Source organism: Ctenopharyngodon idella, chromosome 13 (assembly GCF_019924925.1).
Source record: "Ctenopharyngodon idella isolate HZGC_01 chromosome 13, HZGC01, whole genome shotgun sequence".
Lineage (NCBI taxonomy): Eukaryota > Metazoa > Chordata > Actinopteri > Cypriniformes > Xenocyprididae > Ctenopharyngodon > Ctenopharyngodon idella.
Window position 1 is genome coordinate 32278075 of NC_067232.1, and position 25992 is coordinate 32304066.

At 37.9% G+C, this 25992-nt stretch overlaps 1 protein-coding gene across 1 annotated transcript; it reads left to right on the top strand.

The window, feature by feature from the left end:
• Positions 1-11725: 11725 nt before the first annotated feature.
• Positions 11726-13795, top strand: olig3 (oligodendrocyte transcription factor 3). The gene has a single exon (XM_051917386.1). It carries the CDS (start codon positions 12173-12175, stop codon positions 12938-12940), a length of 768 nt encoding a protein of 255 aa, XP_051773346.1. The 5' UTR covers positions 11726-12172; the 3' UTR covers positions 12941-13795.
• Positions 13796-25992: the final 12197 nt, after the last annotated feature.

A 25992-nucleotide genomic window follows, 5' to 3' on the forward strand; every position in this document is an offset into this window, starting at 1 on the left:
TAATAAATTAACATGTATTAATAAGTTTAATGAATAATAATTAAACAATACTGCTTTAAGAAGAAAACATATTTTTTTATAATAGCACTGCAGTGATAATGTATTTTTTTAGGCCAGCTGGTAAGTTTGCAAAAACCTAATAGGATTTTTCCATTGGCTTTTGGATTATTGCAGAAAACAAGTTCCGTGACAAACAAAAGTTTATGAATTTTAAAGCGACTAGGTAGTAGATGAGTTTACCTGTTTGACCAGATGACGTTTAATGTCCTTGACAACCTCTATAGTCCTATTTAGACACTTGTTAGCAATCACTTTTGTCAAGTAAAAGCTTTAAAAAAAATCACGAGGGGGTATTACTGATGTATTTTATATCATAGAATAAAACATAAACATATCTTGAGTTTGTGTTCACCACAGACCATATTTCAGGCATTTAACCAAAAACCCAATTTAAAATCCCATTGACTTCTGGACGATGGAACTGGAAGTTAACTCGTTTCCAGGTTTTGGCCTACAGAAATACATCATCCCCGCAGCGCAGTATTGCCACAAGTAGCAAAATGCAAGGCCATAATAGAGGGGGACCAAATATAACCACTTAGAGATCAGGCATTTTAATAATGTCATACTGACTTGAAATGAAGGAAGACCTTCATAGGCCCCATCCCAAACGCCACTCTCAGCCCATGCAGTCCTCCTCTACTTTAGTGACATAACCCCACATGGACTGCTCGGTAATTGTCCACTATTGAATCCAGGGCAGATAACAGCTGCAAATGGACGCTCTTGAATAGCCCGAATCATAAATGTGCAAAACTGTTACTTTTAGGGGTAAAACAGCTTTTCTCTTGGGCAGAGCTTTTTAACTTATATACTCCTAAAATGTCCATAACTTACAGTCCGATCCTGCTCCTGGAGGGCAAACATCCTGCAGTGTTTAGCTCCAACCTGACCAAAGAAACTTGCCTGAAAGTTTCTATATTCTAAGACCTCGATCAGCCGGTTCAGGTGTGTTTGATTAGGGTTGGAGCTGAACTCTGCAGGGGTGTGTTTCCCGTACAATGACATACCTCTCTGCTTAACTGCATAGTACAATGCATCATTAAAGAAATTAACTGGCTAGTCACTGCTGTTTCCCAAAACTATAGTACAATAGTCGCACCTCAGCAGCTTTCTCCACAATGTAATTCCTCTGAGATGCTGCTGTAGTGAAAATGGCATCTGAGGACCACTTCACTGTTTTTGTTTCTCCGTTGTTTTGTTTTATTTGATGATCGATTCATTGTGGGTTCCCTCTTACGTCCTAAATGCACACTCTTCAAAAATGATGCTGATTCTTCACACACTAAAATATAAGATTGACATGCGTATAAATATTTAAATGGGATGAAAGATATAGATTGTACTCAATTTTCGTTTACGTGGAGCATTGTATTCTAATTACAAACGGTTTAAAAGTCCCATCCGAATAAAAATACTCCATGGTAAACACCTCAATTGGAATAAAAATGCCCAAACTGATCGAAATTTCAATGAGGGGCGGGATAAACCTTTTCTAATCCTTTAGATTGGACACTTGATTGAAAACTGAAACTGGAAAGTTTTGCACATGTGCAATTATGTAGAAATGGCATAATGATGTATGATGCACAGAATGAGCTGATGTTTTTGATTAATATAATAAATCACTGTCATGTCAATCTTAAAATTCTCTTTCCACTCATCATCTGTGAAGGTCTGCAGGCACAGGAATTTTATGGCTTGATTAATATAAGCTTCTCATGTGCTCATCGTCTCCTAATTAGGACCTGAAATAGTTAAATATGAAGACTGTTTTTTTAAAACAATGAAAATGTGGATGGTTATTATGTGACAACCATGGAAAACTCTGTATATTTGTGCAGTGTGCAGATGTCAAATGATTAAATCCGACTTGAAGCTTGTGACACATAAACTCGCGCATTAACCTGCTTACTTTATTTAGCGTTCATGTAAACACATATTCGGAATGATTTTATTCCGATTGAAACAAAAAATGTCCATGTAAACGTGGCTAGTGTTAGCTTGCTTATTGTGCCCAAGAGCATGATCTATTAAGTCCTCTGATTCTAATAGTTTCAACTACACACCTTTGCGATGCTGTTTGCGAATGTTTGTTGGAGCTATGGGTTTGGGAAAATGCCAAATCGTTGAACTATGTTTGTAATGATGGAACTTGCAACCATAGTTGGCTAATAATGCTTTTGGGAGATAGTGGATCTCCAGGAGTAGGTTTGGAGACCCCTTGTTTATGGTAAAAAGGTACAGAGATGCCCCTTTGTGTGTTCTGCCCCATTGACAAGCCATTGTAATCTCAAAGGTACAAGTTTTGCAATTTTTTGCTGTTTTCCTGATTTTTAATTTTTTTGCATATTTGTCAAACTTAAATGATTCAGATCATAAAACAACTTTTATTATTACACAAAGATAACCAGAGAAAATACAAAATGCAGTTTTTAAATGATGATTTCATTTATTAAGAGGAAAAAAGCTGTCCAAACCGACCTGGCCCTATGTGAAAAAGTAATTGCCCCCTAAACCTAATAACAGGTTGTGCCACCCTTGGCGGCAACAACTGCAATCAAGTTTTTGTGATAACTGGCAATGAGTCTTCACATTGCTTTGGAGGAATTTTGGCCCAATCTTCTTTGCAGAATTGTTTTAATTCAGCCACATTGGAGGGTTTTCGAGGATGAACGGCCCGTTTAACATCATGCCACAGCATCTCAATCGGATTTAAGTCCAGACTTCTGAAGTGAAGCAATGTGTTTGTGTAAGAAAAATATCCATATTTAACAAGTTATAAAGTAAAATCTTCCACCAGATCGCCTTCCATATTCAACTTACGGAAAAAGTGTAACTGATGTCGCGCAAGTTAAATAGGGAAGGTGTAAGACGTAGCGTAAGCTTTTTGAACTGCAAGAGTTTTACATTTTCTTCATACGTTTGAATACAGAAGGCGGTCTGGCAGAAGCTAGATATCATAACTTGTTAAATATGGATATTTTTCTTACACAAACGCATCGCTTCACTTCAGAAGGCCTTTATTAACCCCCCGGAGCCGTGTGGAGTATGTTTATGATGGATGGATACACTTTCTTGAGCTTCATACTCATTGGTCCCATTCACTGCCCTTATAAAGCATAGATGCGTCAGGATATTTATTAATATAACTCTGATTGTGTTCATCTGAAAGAAGAAATTCATATACACCAAGGATGGCTTGAGGGTGAATAAAGCTTGGGGTAATTTTCATTTTAAAGTGAACTAATCCTTTAATAAATGAAATCATCATTTAAAAACTGCATTTTGTATTTATTTGGGTTATCTATGTGTAATATTCAATTTTGTTTGATGATCTGAATCATTTAGGTGTGACAAATATGCAAAAAAATTAAAAACCAGGACGGGGGCAAATACTTTTTCACAGCAATGTACATCTGTTGCTTAATTGAAATAAGAAAAGTAGCAGTCTCGTTTTGGCTCGGGGATCTTGTAGGGCATTGTTGATGGAGGGAGGGACGCTCTAATGGGAGACAATCCAGGGGAACATTTAGGCAAGCCCTCATAAAGTTGTGACCCTCCCACTGGTTTTAGTGGGTTACCAGGGGGCTGGAGAGGGCCGTCCCAACTGAATGACAGTTATCCAGAATAGGTCATAAAGCAGCAGAGGTTTGCAGCGTTGGCGAGCCGGAGGAGAATGAGCACAATGGGATGAAGCCTGATGCACCCTCTCAGGGTACAAGCCTGGGCTCTTTTCAGCCGTATTGTCTCGTGTGTGAGAGCCTGGTGCTGGTGGGCAGAAGGAGCAGCAACGCCTCATCAAGCTGGTGTGATTTCTCTTCTGAAGTGCCTGTGACAATGGCTGCTTAGGAGAGACTTAGAGAGAGACAATGCAAGACCACCAAGCATTTTACTGGGATAAGGTTCGGGACAGCCAAAAAGTGCCTCCCCTTCCAAGCCCGCACAGCCTCATTTTAGATGAAAATCCTTTGGATGAGATCAATGTGTTTTCTCGTTCTCTGCCCTCGCTCGATCTGGCCGCCAGCACATCTGTATTTTCTCCATCGTACCTCCCACCTTGCGGCCCAATGGCTAATGTGTAATTAATGAAACAACCGCCCTCATGTCGACTCGCACAATGGTGAGCGGGCGCTCCTCGGGACATGTTTTGGTGAATGAAAAGGCCAGCCCCTCTCTCCTTACATGTAACCCTCCCTGAGCACAAAGCACCCTCCCCTGTATCCAGCTTAGCCGCAAAGCTTACATATTAATCTCTTCTCGCGGTTCCCCGTCTTGACGAAACCCTCATGCAAGCCTTCATTTTCTGGTCATGTGCACCCATTAGAAGGGGGCGAACCAGACACAGAGTGACACACAAAGCAGAATGGAGGCTACCAGGCTGAAACTGAGCTTGAAAAGAGACAAACAATTGTTGGCGCTGAAAGGGACAGTTAAAGTGAGCCAGCGAGAGGCTGTTACCGCAGTGGAGTCCCGCGCCGGACTTTACGGCCAGCCAGCCTCGCAGAGTCAGACGGCCTCTGTTGCTGGATGTATTCTGAAAAGCTGGACTTGTTGGCCATCTGGCACATTTTAGCCTTTCGTGTGGAGGGATGTTAAGGCCCTGATTTATACTTCAGGTGAAATCGAAGAACGAATGGGTGACTTAATTTTGAATAAAATCTGGCCAAAACAAAAGTGTTTTGGAGTTTGTATTGGTGGTTCGAAACAGCTTGCCAGCTGGCTGTGAAACACCTTCGAACCGCCCTTGGTCTGTGGTGATTACGTAACAGCTGGGTGTGATCTGGGCCTCCAACTTCTTTGACGTGGAAATCATTTCTAGTTTATTCCACCCCATACGGAAGTTTAATATATGACATACAGTCAAACCAAAATTTATTCAGACACCTTGAACATTTCATTCATTAATACAGTTTATTCACTATAGTTTAAAAAAATGGTAATAAAATATGACAAGATCTCAGAGTTAAACTGTGTCAGAAAAAATTAATCTTAATTATGTCAGATAACACATGGTCAGATCAAAATGTCTGAATAATTTTTGGTTCCAAATTTTTATCAATTTTACTGGTAGTCCACTGTATGAAGAATTTTTGGGTATAATATGTCACAGTTTACTTTATTTTGCTATCCTCACTTACATAAATGAACTATAGCGTCCTGCACCCACTAGTACAAATATATCAAAAATATAAAAAATGTCTGAATAATTTTTGATTTGACTGTATATATATATATATATATATATATATATATATACACATGCATACCATTTATGCTTTCAAATATCTTAAACATACATGTGCTTCTTTCATATGTAGATATTGAAGGAAAACATACAATGATTCTGGGAAATATATCTGTTTGTGTATGCCGGAACAGCTTCAATTAGGTAAAAATAGAAAATATTGTGAATTTCAGTTATAGCATATAAGGGAACTCTTAGTTTCGGAATGTTCACAGACATAATGTCATTTCAGAGACATTAACATCTTTGAACATCTCCAAATTAAAGGTGAAGTTTGACATTAAATCGAACTGCAAAAACAATGATGTCTCAAAATCATGCGTTGATTGAGCTGGTGTTGCCGGTTCGGGCTGGTCGGGATGTTTAGACAAACAAACCAATTTTTAGATAGCATCATGTTGGACTAAACCTTATATTTCATGAGAATAAACCTGTCTTATGTATAGTTGTCTCTACATATAAGCTATGATGGAAGAAAATATTTTAATATTACACACATCTTTATAATAATGTTGGACTAATGTTGTACATGGGCTACAGTGTTAGTCAAGTGTTTGATAAGACATTAATTGAATAAACATAATGTTTTGGAGCAAAGCATGTTGTAATGAGTTATGGTATTTATTGGATCCTTTACCAGTGTGACTAATCTTTCAAAGACGTTTCTGAGACTGACAGCTTTGAAAAGTAAACTGTACAGTTACAACTTCACACTGCTCAATCTAAAGGGAAACATAAAGGTATAATTTTTTTTTAACACTGAAATGTTAATTTGTCTCGTTTTGCCTAATGAATGCAAATGTCTTCTTTGAGGAAAATAACCCTGAAAATATTAATTAGAAACCTCACATTCATTGTACTGCTTCTTACAAGCTCTTTAATTAGGGAGCTTTTATCGTTTGATCGCAATGATAATTAGATTTCTTAAATTTCAAGGTTTGTTTACTTGTAAGATAACAGAATATAGAATCAAGGGACTCAAAGTTTCATTGATATCTTTCTCTCAGCAACCCTATGGCATCGTAACAAAAAAGAATGAAACTTTTCCCAGTTCTGACACAAATAGTATATTCATCTGAAAATGTTCACTTTAAAAACCTACATCTGATTTAATTTGTCTAAGGGAAACAGAAAGAAACAGTGCTCATATTAAAAGTTTATAACAGGATGCGGATTGCATGTAATAGCATATCATAAAGAGTGAAAATTATATGCATATTATGGTTGCAAAAAATAATTGAGAGTCTTATTAATTAAACCATACATTTCTGTAGTCATTTGATGAGGATCTTTTTTAGGTTAACCAGGCTGTTAACACTGAGCATTCTAGCATGGACGAGCAGTAAATCGTGTCTGACAGAGGCCGATGTAATCCGGGCCTCTACCACGTCACCTATTGTCTGAGAGCACTGGGCCTTTCAGGGGCTGGACGTCCCTTACTCACCCGCGCAGTTCTGTCAGTGTGCCAACTGTGCCATTAACATGGGTGGCTTCTGTGATACTTCTTATTAAACTGATGAATAAACTTAACATGACTGCACACATTTTTGCACTGATTTTGGGGAGAAATATTGTGCCTAGAAATGTAAATGTATTTGGACACTTCCTCTGCTAGGACACTCACCTACTTCCCTGATGGTTTGTGATTGCCAAAATGTCTCAGACAATTGAAACAAGTACTTAGAAAACCTCTAGCATCAGTTGTTTGCAGATGGCACTAGGTTTGATATTTAGTTATCTGATGTAATGGAATTCATACATTTTTAAGTGTGGCTTAAATAAGCAAATAGATTGTGGACTGTATAATTTGAAGCAGCTTGAAATGTCTGCAAATGTTGTGCTTTTAAATGCTTTTTTGACGTGCCTCATACTGTATGCTTACTGTTGTAGTCTTAGTTATTGTTTTTGCAACCCTGACCAATCAAACTAAAAACATTGGTGTAGAACCATTTTCACTCAGAAATCGCTAGTAAATTTCACAATTAATTACAAAGAAACAGCAAGTAACACATTGAATTAAACATCAAATTTCGAAGTAGAAAGACTGAAAAGTTTACACTATTAAAAATCTTACACTACACTATTAAAGTTTCCAAAATGGGGTTTTCACAACAATTCCATAGAAAAACCATGTTTGGTTCCCCAATGAACCTTTCATGGAACAGTTCTTTAAAGAACCACTTGTTCTTAGTGTGAAGAACATTTTAAAAACCTAAATAACTCTTTTTCACTATAAAGAACCTTTTATGCAATCAAAAGATTCCATGGATGTTAAACGTTCCTCACTGAACCATCAATGCCAATAAAGAACCTTTATTTTTAAGAATGCATACCTCAGTAATCTTTATTTACGACTTTTAATTTTTGGTTAAATTTTATTTCAGTGGTCCACTTTAAACATTCTACTAACTATTAGTAACTTTGCAACTACATGTCAACTAACTTTCATTAAAGTATTAGTTGACTGTTAGGGTTAGTAGAATAAGTTGACATGCACTTGTAAAGTTAATTGTAGTCAGTATAATGTCTGTTAGGAGCATCAAAATAAAGTGTTAGCAGATATTAAGCAGACAGTCTACTAATACTCTTATGACTGCTAGTTGACATGTAGTTGCAAAGTTACTTGTAGTTAGTAAAATGTCTTAAAATGTCTGCAAATGTTGTGCTTTTAAATGCTTTTTTTTTTACATGCCTCATACTGTATGCTTACTGTCGCTGTCTTAGTTTTTGTTTTTGCAACCCTGACCAATCAAACTAAAAAACTGTAGAAACCATTGACATGTAGTTGCAAAGTTACTTGTAGTTAGCAAAATGTCTTGAAATAACTGAAAATGCTGTGCTTTTAAATGCTTTATTGATGTGCATTATACTTTAGTTGCAAAGTTACTTGTAGTTAGTAAAATGTCTTGAAATGTCTGCAAGTGTTGTGCTTTTAAATGCTTTTTTGACATGCCTCATACTGTATGCTTACTGTCGCTGTCTTAGTTATTGTTTTTGCAACCCTGACCAATCAAACTAAAAAAAAATAGGTGTAGAAACCATTGACGTGTAGTTGCAGTTACTTGTAGTTAGTAAAATGTCTTGAAATGTCTGCAAATGTTGTGCTTATAAATGCTTTTTTGACGTGCCTCATACTGTAGATGCAAAGTTACTTGTAGTTAGTAAAATGTCTTGAAATGTCTGCAAGTGTTGTGTTTTTTAATGATTTTTTGACGTGCCTCATACTGTATGCTTAATGTCTTTGTCTCAGTTACTGTTTTTGCAACCCTGACCAATCAAACTAAAAAAATAGGTGTAGAAACCATTGACATGTAGTTGCAGTTACTTGTAGTCAGTAAAATGTCTTGAAATGTCTGCAAATGTTGTGCTTATAAATGCTTTATTGACGTGCCTTATACTTTAGTTGCAAAGTTACTTGTAGTTAGTAAAATGTCTTGAAATGTCTGCAAATGTTGTGCTTTTAAATGCTTTTTGACGTGCCTCATACTGTATGCTTACTGTCGTTGTCTTAGTTATTGTTTTTGCAACCCTGACCAATCAAACAAAAGAAAATGGTGTAGAAACCATTGACATGTAGTTGCAAAGTTACTTGTAGTTAGTAAAATGTCTTGAAATGTCTGCAAGTGTTGTGCTTTTAAATGCATTTTTGGTGTGCCTCATACTGTAGTTGCAAAGTTACTTGTAGTTAGTAAAATGTCTTGAAATGTCTGCAAATGTTGTGCTTTTAAATGCTATTTTTTGGTGTGCCTTATACTGTAGTTGCAAAGTTACTTGTGGTTAGTAAAATGTCTTGAAATGTCTGCAAGTGTTGTGCTTTTAAATGCTTTTTTGGCGTGCCTCATACTGTATGCTTACTGTCGTTGTCTTAGTTATTGTTTTTCCAACCCTGACCAATCAAACTAAAGAAAATGGTGTAGAAACCATTGACATGTAGTTGCAAAGTTACTTGTAGTTAGTAAAATGTCTTAATGTCTGCAAATAATGTGCTTTTAAATGCTTTTTTGGTGTGCCTCATACTGTAATTGCAAAGTTACTTGTAGTAAGTAAAATGTCTTGAAATGTCTGCAAGTGTTATGCTTTTAAATGCTTTTTTGACCTGCCTCATACTGTAATTGCAAAGTTAGTTGTAGTTAGTAAAATGTCTCAAGTGGACCATCAAAATAAAGTGTTACCTCTTTATTTACAGTGTATATAGCTACGTGTATTTTTGTAGGAACAGGGGCCGTGCTGGGAATAACACGAGTGTGGCTGCTGTAAAAAGCCTCAACAATGAATCGGCTGCTCTGGCGTCTGCCTACAGAGACTGTACCACCGTCCAGGTTCTGAGACCGTCAGCAGGATGATGGCGGGAGGGTTGGAGTGTGTGTATGAAGGGGGTCCTGCTGTTTGGGTTTCCTTCTCGGAGCAGCAGTGAGTAAATGAGACCCCCCGCCACTCTACATCCCCGTAACGGCCACATCATCCCTTTCTCTGCCCCCTCCTGTCCCCACGCCTCCGAACTCTTCCCTCTCCCCTCCGCTCACACACTGAGACATTTTTCCACATTGGCCGGATTAGGAACACTTTCACTTAGATCTATGTGGTCGCCCCCACAGACAAAGAAACACTTGGAGACAGGATTAGTAGGATTAAAAAGGATTCACATATGTCCAGTTCAAGCAATTGGTATTCAAAGCTTTACACTTTCAAATGCCACCAAGAGAGAGTAAAGCAGTCCCGAGCTTTTCTTTGCATTGCAGCACCTTTATGAGAAACGATTCCCTTTCAACTTCCTCTATGGTGCAGTGAATTCATGTTTTCACTCTTTTTATGCGGGGATTTTATTGCTGTGGAAAACCAGTGAGACTACGAGAGGGAAGACACAATTTTTGGGGGGGAACTTCTATTTCGAAAATACTGTGGGAGAGTTTTCATCTCACATATTTTCTTTCATTTTGATTATGTTCTGATGATTACCCTGTAATTTAAATTTTTAGTACATAGAAATGTTAATTGTTTTTATAATTATGAGACTTTATACATATGTATATCACACAAAACTTAATCTGCATTTATTCTACAAACAAATTTACATTCTCACTTTTCTTTGTTTATTTGTTTCATATAAACCAGACTCCTTTAGAATTGAATCGATAATGAAGAGACACTGTAACAGTATAGCAGATATAATCACAGTGTGGATTCACTCCTCCAAACATGTCTGTATACCATCTGCTAATGAAAAGATTATTTATATATTGTACAGATAAACATATTTAATATTTATCTTATCAATGTATATATTTGCGCTGTTTGTAATGCATAACCAGATATGCCAAATTGAATCTAAAGATAATTAAGCATATTTCAGTAAGTGAGCATAAATCAGTATCAGCACTTTTTCATAAAATAATTAAATATGTCGGACAGCATTTACTGATTATCCGTGGTAGAATGCTCAGTGTTAAATATATATATGTGTGTGTTAATATTAATCATGATAATCCTGCTGAATGCTGGGTCATCAGCAATTTATATTAACTTGAGGCCAATATTGTTTCTGTAGTTGCTACTAAATACATATCTGAACATATTGTCTGCTTTTTTGCTTCATAATAATGTTGCAGAATTTTAACAGATAATTGGCTAAAGGTAAGCAAGTGTTAAATTTATAACATACAGTTTTCACGCAGTTTAGGTGATTATAATTACAATTTATTGTTTTTATAGAATAGTGACTAATTTTATTATTTTTAACTTGACTTTGTTTCTTTAATGTAAAGAAATATAATGGCACAGATGTACCAATGCAATTTTAGCTATAATTTACACCAGGGAAACAGGTTAAAAAATTGATGAACTAATTATGAAATTAACAAAACACATTCTACATTTAAAAGAATAACTATATGCATTCAGGGCATTAAATTTCAACCTAATGGAAAAATGTAGTCCACAAGGTTGATCTAAATTTATACACATTTGATTTCAGAGCTACACACAAATGTTTGTAACGATTTTTCAGTTTACAGAATTTCAAATCAGTTTTCTTGATCAGTAATTTTAAAAACTGTAAGTTTGGCACCACTGATTCTTCTTCAAATTTAAGCAATTAAATTAAAGTTTTCAGTTTTAGGGGCATGAATTTTTTTTGACAGTATTGTGGGCCTAAAATAATAGCCCTGCACAAGAAAGCATTTCATGTTTAAACCAAAGTAATTATATATATATATATATATATATATATATATATATATATATATTTAACTTTTTTACATTATCTAATGCTTAGGATCATTAATCTGATTGGTTAATATGATTTTAGATTAACGAAAGTGATAAAATATTATTATTCTATGATAATACATACCAATACACATACAGGATGCATATTTTGCGATTGCATACATAATGTGTGTCATGAAATGAATGGTGCAAGGTGCGTTGTGACTGACCCGGCATCGTTTCTTAAGTGTGGAGAAGTATTTGCAAAGTTTCGGAGGCTCCTGGGCTGAAGTGTCCCCCCATGGTGTCGTTACAATGAATATGAATAGATGCTCCTTTGGTCAATGGGACAGTCAAAGCACACCGCTCCAGATAATGGGGACGTCATCCTAACAAGACCGTTATGAATAGAGGGGCTCCTTTTGTTTGGCCCCTCTCGAGCAGCGCTATAAATACGGAGCCCTGTGATGAGCAGCCACAGAGCAAGAGGTGCATCACCGAGCGAAATCAAACCAGGCGACACGGCCTCGGTCTACAGACAGAGAGAGAGAGAAGAGAGAGAGGCTCCGGTGGGATAAATCAGGTGATCAAGCAGGAGTGACTTGAAATAAAAACAAGACAAGAGAAAGAGACAACCTCCTACCCAAGCGCAGCCATAAAATGAATTCGGACTCCAGCTCCAGCAGAGCTTCCTCTCCAGACATGGACGGGATGTACCTCCGCGATCACCACCATCCACAAGACGGACGCCTGAACTCCGTGTCCTCCACGCAGAACGAGCTGCTCCAGAAGATGACGAGCGAGCACTTGTCCAAAACGCCCTCGGGCAGCAAGTACAAACTCAAGAAGCAGGTGACCGAGCAGGAGATCCAGCAGCTGCGCCTGAAGATCAACGGCAGGGAGCGCAAGCGCATGCACGACTTGAACCTGGCGATGGACGGGCTCCGGGAGGTCATGCCGTACGCGCACGGGCCGTCCGTGAGGAAGCTGTCCAAGATCGCCACGCTTCTGCTGGCCAGAAACTACATCCTGATGCTGACCAGCTCCCTGGACGAGATGAAGCGGCTGGTGGGCGAGATTTACGGCGGCCACCACTCGGCGTTTCACTGCGGGACGGTGAGCCACGGCGCTGCGCACTCGGCGAGCACGGCGCACCAGGTGCATCACCCGCTCCTCGGGAGCGCGCTGACCTCGTCCACCTCCTCGACGCTGTCGACCACTTTACCCGGACTTACTTCCATCAGGGCGCCGCACTCGTTGATGAAGAGCACCCCTACACCACCTCTGCAGCTCGGGGGCACTTTTCAGCACTGGGCGGGCCTGCCGTGCCCCTGCACTATTTGCCAGGTGCCGCCACCTCCCCACCTCCCCATCACTTCGACAGGACTGACGAGGCTTTCCACAGAAAACAAGGAAGTGATGAAGTGAACGTGTACATTGTGAATGGACTGGACTTTGCATGATCTGTATGTCTGTTTGTTTGTTTGTTTGTTTTAGCCCTTACAAATTCACTACTTCGTCCTTGTAACAAGGATCTCATCGATTGCTTTGTAAGGTAACTACTTTACAGTTATGGAGTATGTGCTGCATAACGCACTGTAAATAACGTCAGGGCCGCGCGAGGCTCCGTGTACATTCACTGTAAATGAGAGTAAATTGTTCTATTCGCGGTGGAATCTATGTGTTTGAAGTTGCCCTGGAAACGCGAGCACTCCCCTTACACGAGTTTACCTTGGTAACCACATTTGTCTGCCAAAAAGATAATTTTTAATACTACATTAATGTGGGATCTCCTTATGTGCAAATCTCTATGCGCAAAATATGGGTATCATGGTAAACTTGCGTAAGGCTACCTGTTGATCATGTGATGTGGGGGAGTCGCGTGCATGTATCTTTTTGCAAAGGGCATGAAAAGACGAAACCCACATGTTCCTTGTAACAAGGATTGTGAAATGGCATTTCAGATGAAAACTGTACGACTATGGATTTAGTTCGCACTAGAGTGTTATTATGATTATGTTATTCCTCCATTGTCTGCCTGAGTAATAGCTGAACCTTCAGTCGTGTTATTTCTGTGTCGTATCTTTATTTGAAATTCTTCAGCATGGCATCAACCTGTGAGCATGATCTTTTTTCCTGGGAAAATTTTGTTATTCCAGAGAGATTGCCGTGGTGTTTATTTTTGTACATTCTTGTTGACAAATGAGATATTTATTATTGCCCAGTGTTCCTGGATGACATTTCAATAAAACGTTGCTGTAAAAAAAAGAAAGAAAAATCTGTTTTGTTTTGTATATTTTGTGCATATTAAATTTATTGTGCTTTATATAGTTATTACACCTGCAATTTAAAGGAAAAATGTTCAGACTGCATTTCAAAAATTATTACAGAATATACAGACAATTATCTGTTTGTAGTATAAAAATAGTTCATTTAATATAGCTACAATCAAATATTTTACACACTTAAAAATTGTTCCAAAACATAATTCGTCACAGACACAAATCATCGCCTTGGCCACTCAACATAAAACATTATTTCATATATATATATATATATATAAAGAATGAAACAAAGAAAGAAAATAAAATAGATGGAATGTCCTTAAACATGAATTTGTTCATGCTATAAAAAACACCAGTTAAAAGCGTATGAATTGATGAATGTAAATGAAAAAATCAACAAAAATACTGTTTCAATGCAACAAAAATATCAACACAGCAAAATTAATTTTATGAGAAAATCTTATTCACTAGTATGACTAAAAAACGAGTAGCCTATACGTAAAATAGGCTAGAATTTTACATCAATGTATATTATTAGCCTATAATAAGAACAAACAACAGTTTTAAATAAAATAACATATTATTATTATTAGCCTATTATTATTAATTATAATAAACAGTTCCATTTTATATTTTTATTGTAAGGGACACAATGCTGTATTTGGTTAATCTATTCTGTGATTTTTTTATTATGAAAATTGCTGAAGGAAATAATATCTTATTTATTATGTATGCTATCCCTAAAAATAATAGAATATTTCCTTCAGTATATATCAGCGGGAGAAGTAAATGATAAAACTGGACACATTTGAAACACAAAGGCAGTCCCTCGGGTCCTCGCGCAGATCAGATAGGCAGCAGCTGAATGTATGTTTGTAGAGATTACAAGTTAATTGTTCATAGGGGAATGGGAGAAGAAAACATCAGAGAGAGCGAGCGGATTACAGGACCCTAAATGCAGAAGATTAGATATTCAGGACTCTATTCTTGCGGGATGTAAATGAGGCGAAGGATTAAAACGCTCTTTGTAACTAACTCGTTGAGGGGCTCAAGTCTCCTTTTTAGACAAGTAACAAGAAGAGCCCGGGCGAGAATGGTGAGCTAGTTTTACACTTTGTTTTTAGGGACTACAAACAGTGTATGAACACTGGCCAGGACTCGAGCCAGATGGAAGGAGAGCAGCAGCTCGCGTCGGGACAAACGCTTGAGAAACGCCGCGTTGGCAATCGGCATTTGCGTAATTGGATTCGTTCTACTGTGCAAAGCATTCATTTTTATCCACTGATTTTCAGAATCAGCGAATTAGTATTTGTCGTTAAAGTTAAGGGACTGGGCGACAGACTGGGTTGATCACGCTTCACAGTGTTCGTGTTACAGTAAGTTTGCATTTCCAGAAGGAAATAGCAATGCTTGAATGGCAGAAGTTCAAAAGTTTAGGTTTTAGGTTAGATTTGGTTCTATGTAGCCTACATTTGATATATTTCTCAGCTTCATAATCACTTTATAGATGGTAAAATAGATCTATAAATGGAGACCAATCATAATTCAGTAGCCTAAGAAAAAAGGCCAGCGACGATTCATCATGCGTTTCCGTTTCAAAGTCAAAGAGAATTTTTAAAAATTTAACATTAAATGTAAAAAATTTACATTTTACAAAGCCAAACAGACAGTAGCCTAGGCTAGGTTAAAACCTTAACATAAGAGTGAAATTTTTTATCACGAGTGGAGCTTAACGACGATCTTTTTTACATGTTTAATTCGTAAGCCTATTACATCATTTGGTGATTCAACCGAAATTTTCTAAAAATTTTAGTGATGCTCCAGGCAACGCTTGTTGTTACAGTGCAAATGTCTTGGGTGGTTTCCAGGGCGTTACTTGGTTGCTGTGGTGAAAATAGCCCATCCCAAATGTCTCTGTGATATTCTGGCCTCAATATATGGCTATAGGATTCATTTTATCGCCCACCAAATAACTTGAGGCATCAATAAAGTCGGCAAGAAACGGAAGAGTTTAGGCTATTTTTTCCTGCTGTGACGGATATACTTATGCGCCAGAGAAACAAGCGCGCCGCCATCTTTATAGTATTGTCTTTGAACTTTCATTTTTGCGGTAGCTCTGTATATTTCTATGGCATCGCGAATAACTAGATGAAGTGGATTTACTTGTTGTAGAGTTAATGAAACTTATCATGAGCATTGTAATGTTTAAAGCAGATGTCTTAATAAATGTCAATAGACCGAGAAGATTTTAAAACGGGCAGTTTATTCATAAATATGTAAGATCGCTGTGGAAATACAAACCGGAAGACAACGAGCGCAGCGCTGAAAAGGGACGGGGCTACATAAGGACTATATCAAAATAAAACGGCTTCTTGAGGGGGAAAAAAAATATAGGGCGGAGCTTGATTTTGTCCACTGGGAATTGATTGTTATTGTTTGCTATTGGTCGATCTCATTTAATTGACAGTTTGTCCCGCCCTCGCGCCAGTAAACACGTCATCAGAGAAGAGATGGCTGAACAGAGTGCGGAAGTTGTTTTGATTAAAGATTATGAGGCACATGAATTTTAAAAAGTAATGATGTGCACAGATAAATCATTTATAATAATAAATACTGCAATATTTGTGACCCTGGACCACAAAACCAGTCACAAGGGTCAATTTTTTAAAATTTAAATTTATACATCATCTGAAAGCTGAATAAATAATGGTTTGTTAGGATAGGACAATACTTGGCCGAGATAGGCCTACAACTATTTGAAAATCTGGAATCTGAGGGTGCAAAAAAATCTAAATATTGAGAAAATCATCTTTAAAGTTGTCCAAATGAAGTCCTTAGCAATGCATATCCACTCACAAAAATACATTTTTGATATATTTTCGGTAGGAAATTTGCTTAATGATCTTTACTTAATATCCTAATGATTTTTGGCTTAAAAGAAAAATAAATAATTTTGGCCCATACAATGTATTGTTGGCTATTGCTACAAATATACCCGTGTGACTTATGACTGGTTCTGTGGTCCAGGGTCACATTTATTAATAATATGGTGACTTTAATGTCTGTATAGTGCAAACAGTGTGTAAGCTGTGGCAAAGTTTAATACTTAGATGGCTTTACTATATTATGGTCTGTCTATTCTTGCTTCTGGATTGTTTTGTGTTCCAAAAAGTGCCTAAGCTGCAGGCCAGCAAAATGGAAAGCAGCATGCGGTATACTATCGTGCGCTTCTGGAGTCAGAATCTGTCATTTGTCAAAGTCTGTGTTTATGTGTTATGTCTTCCAAAAAAGCATCTGTGAGACCGCCGATGTAGCCAATGTGAGCTTTGCGCAAAGCAATTCTCACACACTCGCTCGAAAGGAAATTAAACGCCTCATGGTATTTTTCGCTCCATGCCTCTCCCTTTGTTTCCTTTAATTACAGTTTGGTGGTTAATAAACTCCTTTCCTGCTGGTGCTTCATTAACCATTCTGATTGTTATGATAACATGTTTGTTTGCAGTTCCTTTTCACAAAGTTGAGATAGTTTTCTATGCCGCACATTTCCAGGTTAGCAATGGTCGGGTTAACTAAACTCAGCTCAGCTGCGCATTTTGAATTAAAATCACTCAAAATCAGAGGTTTGTATTAGGTGGCCTTAACTATATGTGCTTAACCATGTGATACAATATATTTATTATTTGCATTGTAATATTTAAAGTATGTGCAATAATTAACATTACACTGTTAACTTCAGCCTTACCCCAAAAACTATAATCCTAACCATAACCCTAGCCTTTCTCCTGAACCTAAACATACCTCAAAGAAATTTTCCAGATCAACACTAATATAATGTGTCACACAGTCACAGCTATGGAAGCTTATTTCCGCCACTGAAAAAAAAAAAAAAAAAAAAAAATGTAATCGACTATTTATCTCACAATTCTTACTTTTTTTCTCGCAATTGCAAGTTTATATCTCGCAATTCTGATTTTTTTCTCAGAATTGCATGATATAAACTCACAATTGAGAGTTATAAAGTCAGAATTGTGTGATATAAACTCACAATTGAGAGTTATAAAGTCAGAATTGTGTGATATAAACTCGCAATTGCGAGAAATTAAGTCAGAATTGTGAGATATAAAGTCAGAATTGTGTATTATAAAGTCACAATTGCGTGATATAAAGTCAGAATTGTGAGAAATAAAGTCAGTATTGAGTGATATAGTCAGAATTGTGCGATATAAAGTCACAATTGCATGATATAAAGTCAGAATTGAGTGATATAGTCAGAATTGTGTGATATAAAGTCAGAATTGCAAGAAATAAAGTCAGAATTGAGTGATATAGTAAGAATTGTGATATAAAGTCAGAATTGTGCGATATAAAGTAGCAATTGCGAGATATAAAGTCACAATTGCGTGATATAAAGTCAGAATTGCAAGAAATAAAGTCAGAATTGAGTGATATAATAAGAATTGTGTGATATAAAGTCGCAATTGCGTGATATAAAGTCAGAATTGCAAGAAATAAAGTCAGAATTGAGTGATATAGTAAGAATTGTGTGATATAAAGTCAGAATTGAGTGATATAGTCAGAAATGTGTGATATAAAGTCAGAATTGCGCGATATAAAGTCGCAATTGCGTGATATAAAGTCAGAATTGCAAGAAATAGTCAGAATTGCGCAATATAAAGTCAGAATTGCAAGTTATAGTCAGATTTGCGAGAAATAAGTCATTCTTGCGTGATATAAAGTCAGAATTGCGAGATATAAAGTCAGAATTGCGAGTTATAAAGTCAGAATTGCGTGATATAAAGTCAGAATTGCGAGTTATAAAGTCAGAATTGCGTGATATAAAGTCAGAATTGCAATAAATAAAGTCAGAATTGCGTGATATAAAGTCACAGTTGCAAGATATAAGCTTGCAATTGCGAAAAAATGTCAGAATTGTGAGAAAAATTTAATTGTATTTTGTTTTTTTAAAAATTGTGAGTTTATATCACACAATTCTGACTTTATAACTCGCAATTGTGAGTTTATATCGCGCAATTCTGAGAAAAGAAGTCAGATTTGTGACATAAAAAGTCGCTATTATCTTGTTTTCTGTTTTATTCAGTGGTGGAAACAAGCTTCCATACACAGCCACCTAAAATAAAGTGTGACCAAAGATTTTAACTCAGACTTGACCTGTTGAAAAATCCTTGCACCCATTTGCTTAACTTGCGATTTGATGCAATGCACAGTTTCTGTAGCAAGCGAAGAAGGCAGCAGATTGCCAGCCATAAACTCGGAGGGGTCAAGCGGGGTTGGAAGAGACTCCCATGCTCCCGGGTAATTTCCCTGCGGCCGCTGTCGAAAAGACAGCTACGCTAAGTGGAGGCCTTTCTTTTCACACATGACAAATGGGTAGTCCTCGTCAGTGGACACACCTGTTACTGGAAACACTTGAGATTTTACACTTTCGAGAGTGGCCTTATTACCATCCGACCGCTCAAAGGTCCTGAACAATGGACGCGGACGCTAACAATGCTCCGGGCCCAGGGCTACAGAGAGTCCCGTCAAAGCCAGGCTTGTGCCGGGCAACACCGGGGGCTGCAATTGAAAATAAATTTCAGTTGAATAAGGGCATGGGGCACATCGGAGGAACCCGCAAGCTTCGGCTAGAACAAAAGCAGTTGTGGGGATAAGTTATTGACTCTGCTGACAGGATGAATGCAGTTCATTATGCCTGCCAGTTACTCCAGTCCATGTCCTGGGCTGAATTAGGTGGCAGGTGCATGAGCCATTTTGCACTGCCCCCGGGGAATGCCTAAGGCCTGTCATCAGCTGATTTCATAGACAAATGTTTATCCCATACAGCCAAAACAGAAAGCATATTTCCATCATAAGAGCGTTTTGCAACAGCCATTAGTGTCACCGCTCATTTGCATGTTAATTGTGCAGTTAAAGCGGCAATGTCCACGTTTCCTATTGTTCACACTATGGTACACTGAAAACAAATTTGGTGTTGAAACAGTTTTCACTCAGACATTGCTAGTAAATACCACAATTACAAAGAAACAGCAAGTAACAAATTTAATTTAAAATGTGAAATTTTGAAGTATTGTAGTTTCTTGTAAAAACGTACTCCAATAAACTTCAGAAATAATTTTTGACAGCTAGTATGCAGAAATCAGTCCACCGTTTGTATTGGCCCGGAGCAGCTTTATTAATTTAAAGTACTTTTGCGTATCATATCACCCGATAAATGCGTTTACAACGCCGTCATTCTTCTGTTTACAGAGCAGAAACTTCAAGCAGAACGTCCTCATTTAAATTGATAATTCTTCAGCGTTCATCCTGGAAGGACTTCATTGCGGATAACCAAATTACAAGCTAAACAGACTAAGCGGGAAAGCACAAACCCTGGAGCTAAATGACAGAGAAGCAGACCCTTTTTGTGTTAGTCAATCTACAACATCCAAGTCAGCATTTGGCATCCCTTTTTACTCTAAATACGACAACATAAAAGAGCGAGGCTCTCAGTTCTGTGCTCCGTAATGTTCTCCTACTGTGTCTGACAGATGGCGTTCACTAGTTGGCCATAAATGGCTGTCACTGAGTGTTTGTCTGTCTGCCAGTAGCCTATGGATAAGGGACTCCCTGGGAGAATGTTACTGCCCTGATATTGCCGAAAACGAAATGTCCTTGATTGTCAACCGCCAACGAGCAAGGTCCTCATGCCACCCGGCCTTCTGGTCAGAGAGAGGGAGGTTTTAGGTGTGATCAACGGATGTGTGTTTATTTAAATTGTAGTCCGACACATGCTTGAAAGCTGCCGCAGCTAATGTAGCATGGGGTGAACATGCTCTGTAAGATGTTGGGGTACATTGGGTCACCTGGGTTCACATTGTGTAAATGTTTTAATGAAGTTGCCTGAGCAAGTTAAAATACTTTCTCCTATCCCAGTTGAAAGTGCAGATACAGCTATATAAGTAAGCCAGTCATACTGTAGGATCTATGAAAATGTTGCTCATTTGTGCTGTCCAACTCATAAACTCCACAAATTATGGGACTTTGGGGTGGGAGGAACTGTACATCCAATTAGTGTCAGGTTGGGAAGCTGCAGTTCCTTTTGCTGCCACTAGTGGTGCAGAAATTACACATGCAACCTTTCCTACGAACCACCTGACTAGAGAATCAATGTAAACAGTAGCAATCTAAACTGTTCCAGAACTCACTGAGATTGGAAGGAGTGCTCTTTTACTGAAATTAACAAAAAATATTTATTTGAGATGTTAATTGGAAGAAATAGAAAATTAGTGAGCCTTTCTGAACAAATAAAGATATGATATATCAGTCTGATCTGACTCCAGTTCTCTGCATTTTGAATGGTCCTCATGAGGTGAGTATAAAGAACAGTATAAAATGCTGACGGACAAATTCAGCGCTACGTCTATTTTTTTTTTTTTTTTAAATGCTTTTCAAAATGTTGGTTGACTAAATTGCATGAAGTTTGGAAATCAGCTCCTTCATTTTATTGTAATATTTGGTAATCATTTGCGCTGCTGTCTCTTCCTTCTCGCAAAATTCACATTTAACTATGTGATGTATGTCTGAACTTAAATCTGGAAATTATGGTTTCTTCTCTTGTAATTCTTCCTTCCATTCTACCTAACCCTTCATTTCATTTCTTTGAATGTAATAAAACTATCTACCTGTTCTATCCGCCACTGTTTTTGCCATCTGTGTTTAAAGGGGTCATGCCATGAGAAATCAAATTTGCCTTGATCTTTTGACATATAAGAGGTCTTTGTACCATTAAAACATCCTGCAAGTTTCAGAGCTTAAAACATCCTCGACCATTATAAACAAGGCATTTATTTAATCAAGCTCCAAAAACAGCTTGTTTGGATATTGTGGGATTTGTGATGTCACACGGGCAAATACACTTGCATATGACCACCTCTAGAGCAAGACATCGACAAATAGTTATACATCATCGCATCATAGGCCACACCCACTGGCATTCGGCTGACATTTGCCTACACTGGATGTGAGAGTCGCATCAAAAGCAAATAGAAGCCATTATAATCACTGACGCTGTCTATGCTGATACAGCATACAGATGTGTGTTCAGTTTCTGAAGTCATTATAATGACTGACGCTGTCTACGCTGATACAGTATACAGATGTGTGTTCAGTTTCTGAAGTCATTATAATGACTGACGCTGTCTACGCTGATACAGTATACAGATGTGTGTTCACTGACGCTGTCTACGCTGATACAGTATACAGATGTGCGTTCAGTTTCTGAAGCCATTATAATCACTGACGCTGTCTACGCTGATACAGCATACAGATGTGTGTTCAGTTTCTGAAGTCATTATAATCACTGACGCTGTCTACGCTGATACAGTATACAGATGTGTGTTCACTGACGCTGTCTACGCTGATACAGTATACAGATGTGCGTTCAGTTTCTGAAGCCATCATAATCGCTGACGCTGTCTACGCTGATACAGTATACAGATGTGTGTTCACTGACGCTGTCTATGCTGATACAGTATACAGATGTGCGTTCAGTTTCTGAAGCCATTATAATCACTGACGCTGTCTATGCTGATACAGTATACAGATGTGTGTTCTGTTTCTGAAGTCATTATAATCACTGACGCTGTCTACGCTGATACAGCATACAGATGTGTGTTCAGTTTCTGAAGTCATTATAATCACTGACGCTGTCTACGCTGATACAGCATACAGATGTGCGTTCAGTTTCTGAAGCCATCATAATCGCTGACGCTGTCTACGCTGATACAGTATACAGATGTGTGTTCACTGATGCTGTCTACGTTGATACAGTATACAGATGTGTGTTCAGTTTCTAAAGCCATTATAATGACTGACGCTGTCTACGCTGATACAGTATACAGATGTGCGTTCAGTTTCTGAAGCCATTATAATGACTGACGCTGTCTACGCTGATACAGTATACAGATGTGTGTTCACTGACGCTGTCTACGCTGATACAGTATACAGATGTGCGTTCAGTTTCTGAAGCCATTATAATCACTGACGCTGTCTACACTGATACAGTATACAGATGTGCGTTCAGTTTCTGAAGCCATTATAATCGCTGACGCTGTCTACGCTGATACTGTATACAGATGTGTGTTCAGTTTCTGAAGTCATTATAATCGGTGACGCTGTCTACGCTGATACAGTATACAGATGTGCGTTCAGTTTCTGAAGCCATTATAATCACTGACGCTCCCTACGCTGATACAGTATACAGATGTGCGTTCAGTTTCTGAAGCCATCATAATCGCTGACGCTGTCTACGCTGATATAGTATACAGATGTGTGTTCACTGACGCTGTCTACGCTGATACAGTATACAGATGTGCGTTCAGTTTCTGAAGCCATTATAATGACTGACGCTGTCTACGCTGATACAGTATACAGATGTGCGTTCAGTTTCTGAAGCCATTATAATCACTGACGCTGTCTACGCTGATACAGTATACAGATGTGCGTTCAGTTTCTGAAGCCATTATAATGACTGACGCTGTCTACGCTGATACAGTATACAGATGTGCGTTCAGTTTCTGAAGCCATTATAATCGCTGACGCTGTCTACGCTGATACTGTATACAGATGTGTGTTCAGTTTCTGAAGTCATTATAATCGCTGACGCTGTCTACGCTGATACAGTATACAGATGTGCGTTCAGTTTCTGAAGCCATTATAATCATTGATGCTGTCTACGCTGATACAGTATACAGATGTGCGTTCGGTTTCTGAAGTCATTACATACTCCAGGTGCTTGAGTCTGTTGACAACAGGACAAATGGAAGAGTGAAAGAACGTTCGCTTTGGCGCATCCAGTTTAAACAGATGGTTTGCGTCTCTGTACAGACCATTTGTTGCATGGTCATTATTTGCCATAGAAATGGGAGCTTTTAGAAAACTCTACTTTTTACTTCTGTTTATGAATGTTCTACTTCTAATTACGAATTTAACAAAGGCATGAGTGGTTATTACCACTCAGCAACTCACAGTTATGGTAATTCCCACATGAGGTGAATGCACCATTAATTCTTTGTGGCACAGCTGACAGAAAGTTTGAAAATACAGATAAAGCGAGATGTAAGATGTCTGTAGGCTGTAATACGTGTGCCAGCTCGTGTCTTGGCATAGGGAAGTATAGTAGTGCCCCTCACTGTAGGGGACATTGTTTGACAAAATGATCTAGGCAAACAATGAGAGTGTTGTAGTAGACACAGCGGATTTCTTGTACTCGTTTGTCAGGTTTACTCAAAATGAGATATTGTTGACTTTACAAGACAGATAAAAATGTCAAATAAGTGCATACTATGACACATTTAGAGACCTTAAAACGAATGCATCGAACACAGGTTGCTAGCAGTGGCGGAATAATGCGAGATGATTCTCGATTAGGCAAGCGTATGGATTGCCTCTCCAGAGACGCATTATCTCAAACAAATCTGATTGAGCAAAATTGATACAGTTACTACTTAATCACACGCACAAAGGGGAGTGGTGTACGCTAATTAGGGGCACATCATGCAGCCTTTTGGTAAATGGCTGGCTGTCAGCTCTCGTCGGCCGCTGAGAGAGAAGCTAGTTAGCACAGGGATGGCTGAGACACTGACAGTTTGGCTGAACGAATGCTCCACGCATGGCACAGGGTAAAGATTCACTGGATGCAGATGGTATAATGCAAGCTTATGCTTCAATGTTATCATTATAATGTGCTCATAGTATGCAGAGTATAACATGATTTGCACTGCTTCCTGAAAGGTTGATGATTCAGATGCTATTAGCGGTGACCTATGAACTATTGCCACTGTTTGGAAGTAGGATATTTAACAAAGACCAAGGTTGCATTTATGTGATCAAAAATACAGGAAAAAGAGTAATATACAGTAATATTGTGAAATATTATTAGAATTTAAAATAACAGCTTTCTACATGAATATGTTGTAAAATGTAATTTATTCCTGTGATCAAAGCTGAATTTTCAGCATCATTACTCCAGTCTTCAGTGTCACATGATCCTTCAGAAATCATTCTGATATGATGATTTGCTGCTCAAGAAACATTTTTGATTATTATCAATGTTAAAAACAGTTGAATTGACTAAAAGTGACAGTAAAGACATTTATAATGTTTCTGTTTGAAATAAATGCTGTTCAAAATCAAAAGATCACAGTTTCCACAGAAATTTAGTGTAATTTGTAAAATAAAATATCATAGACTTCATGCCACAAGTCAAAGGTTTGGCCTTTATTTTAGGACTGCCGGAGCAATGCGAGGTTTGGCAAGCTCAGTGAATCTGGCCATGTGCCAGCAGAAATCAGTCACACTATGTGAATCTGAATAGCATTTAAATGTAAACGACAGAGAGAGTTTCTAGTGAAAACAAACCTACAATGAATTGAGAGATGCCTAGATATATTTTACTTCTTAAACATATAGTTTCTGAGGATATTATAAGGTCATTTATTCAATAAAACACAAAGAAAATATGTAGTAATTTACTGTTTTGCTTTATTTATCTTTTAATAAACATAAGCAATAAGGTTACAAATACAGTCACAGGCACGTTGTATACTGTAGCTGTTATAAGCCTCAAATCACTATATCAGATCTACTGTAGGCAACAGATCGCTCTTGTTACAACTGCAAAAGTATAAACAGTAATGACAGTGTTTTCAGTCAGTTTAGCAGAGCATTGATCATTTTTGCAAATTCCTGATTTAAAATCAAATGTATAATTTTTCATATTTCAAATGTCAAGTGCAAACATTTTCATTAGAAATTATATGGACAATTTAGCAATCCCAGTTAAAAGTTTTATTGATAAAAAAAAATTTAATAAATTTTTAGGAATTTCTTGTTACTAGTGAACCAACGACACTTATCTGTTAGTGTGAACATGTTACAAAGTTTACATTACGGCATGTTGAATAGCATTGAGCTACAACATAAAGCTCCATGTGTATGTGTGTGTGGCTCAGGCCAGAAGAGCTAATTATAGTGTGTGTGTGTGTGTGTGTGTGTGTGTGTGTGTGTGTGTGTGTGTTCTGTGCACTGGTGTGAAAACAGAAGTGACAGCAGCGCTGGTCTGTCGTCAGTGAAGCCCCCCACGTCTGGCTAGGCCAGAGTCATCATATGGACAAATCACAACTGATCTGGGCCTGTAAT

What these genes read in the sequence shown, in the direction of transcription:
- olig3 (XM_051917386.1), top strand. Translation starts at nt 12,173, where the DNA reads ATGAATTCGGACTCCAGCTCCAGCAGAGCTTCCTCTCCAGACATGGAC.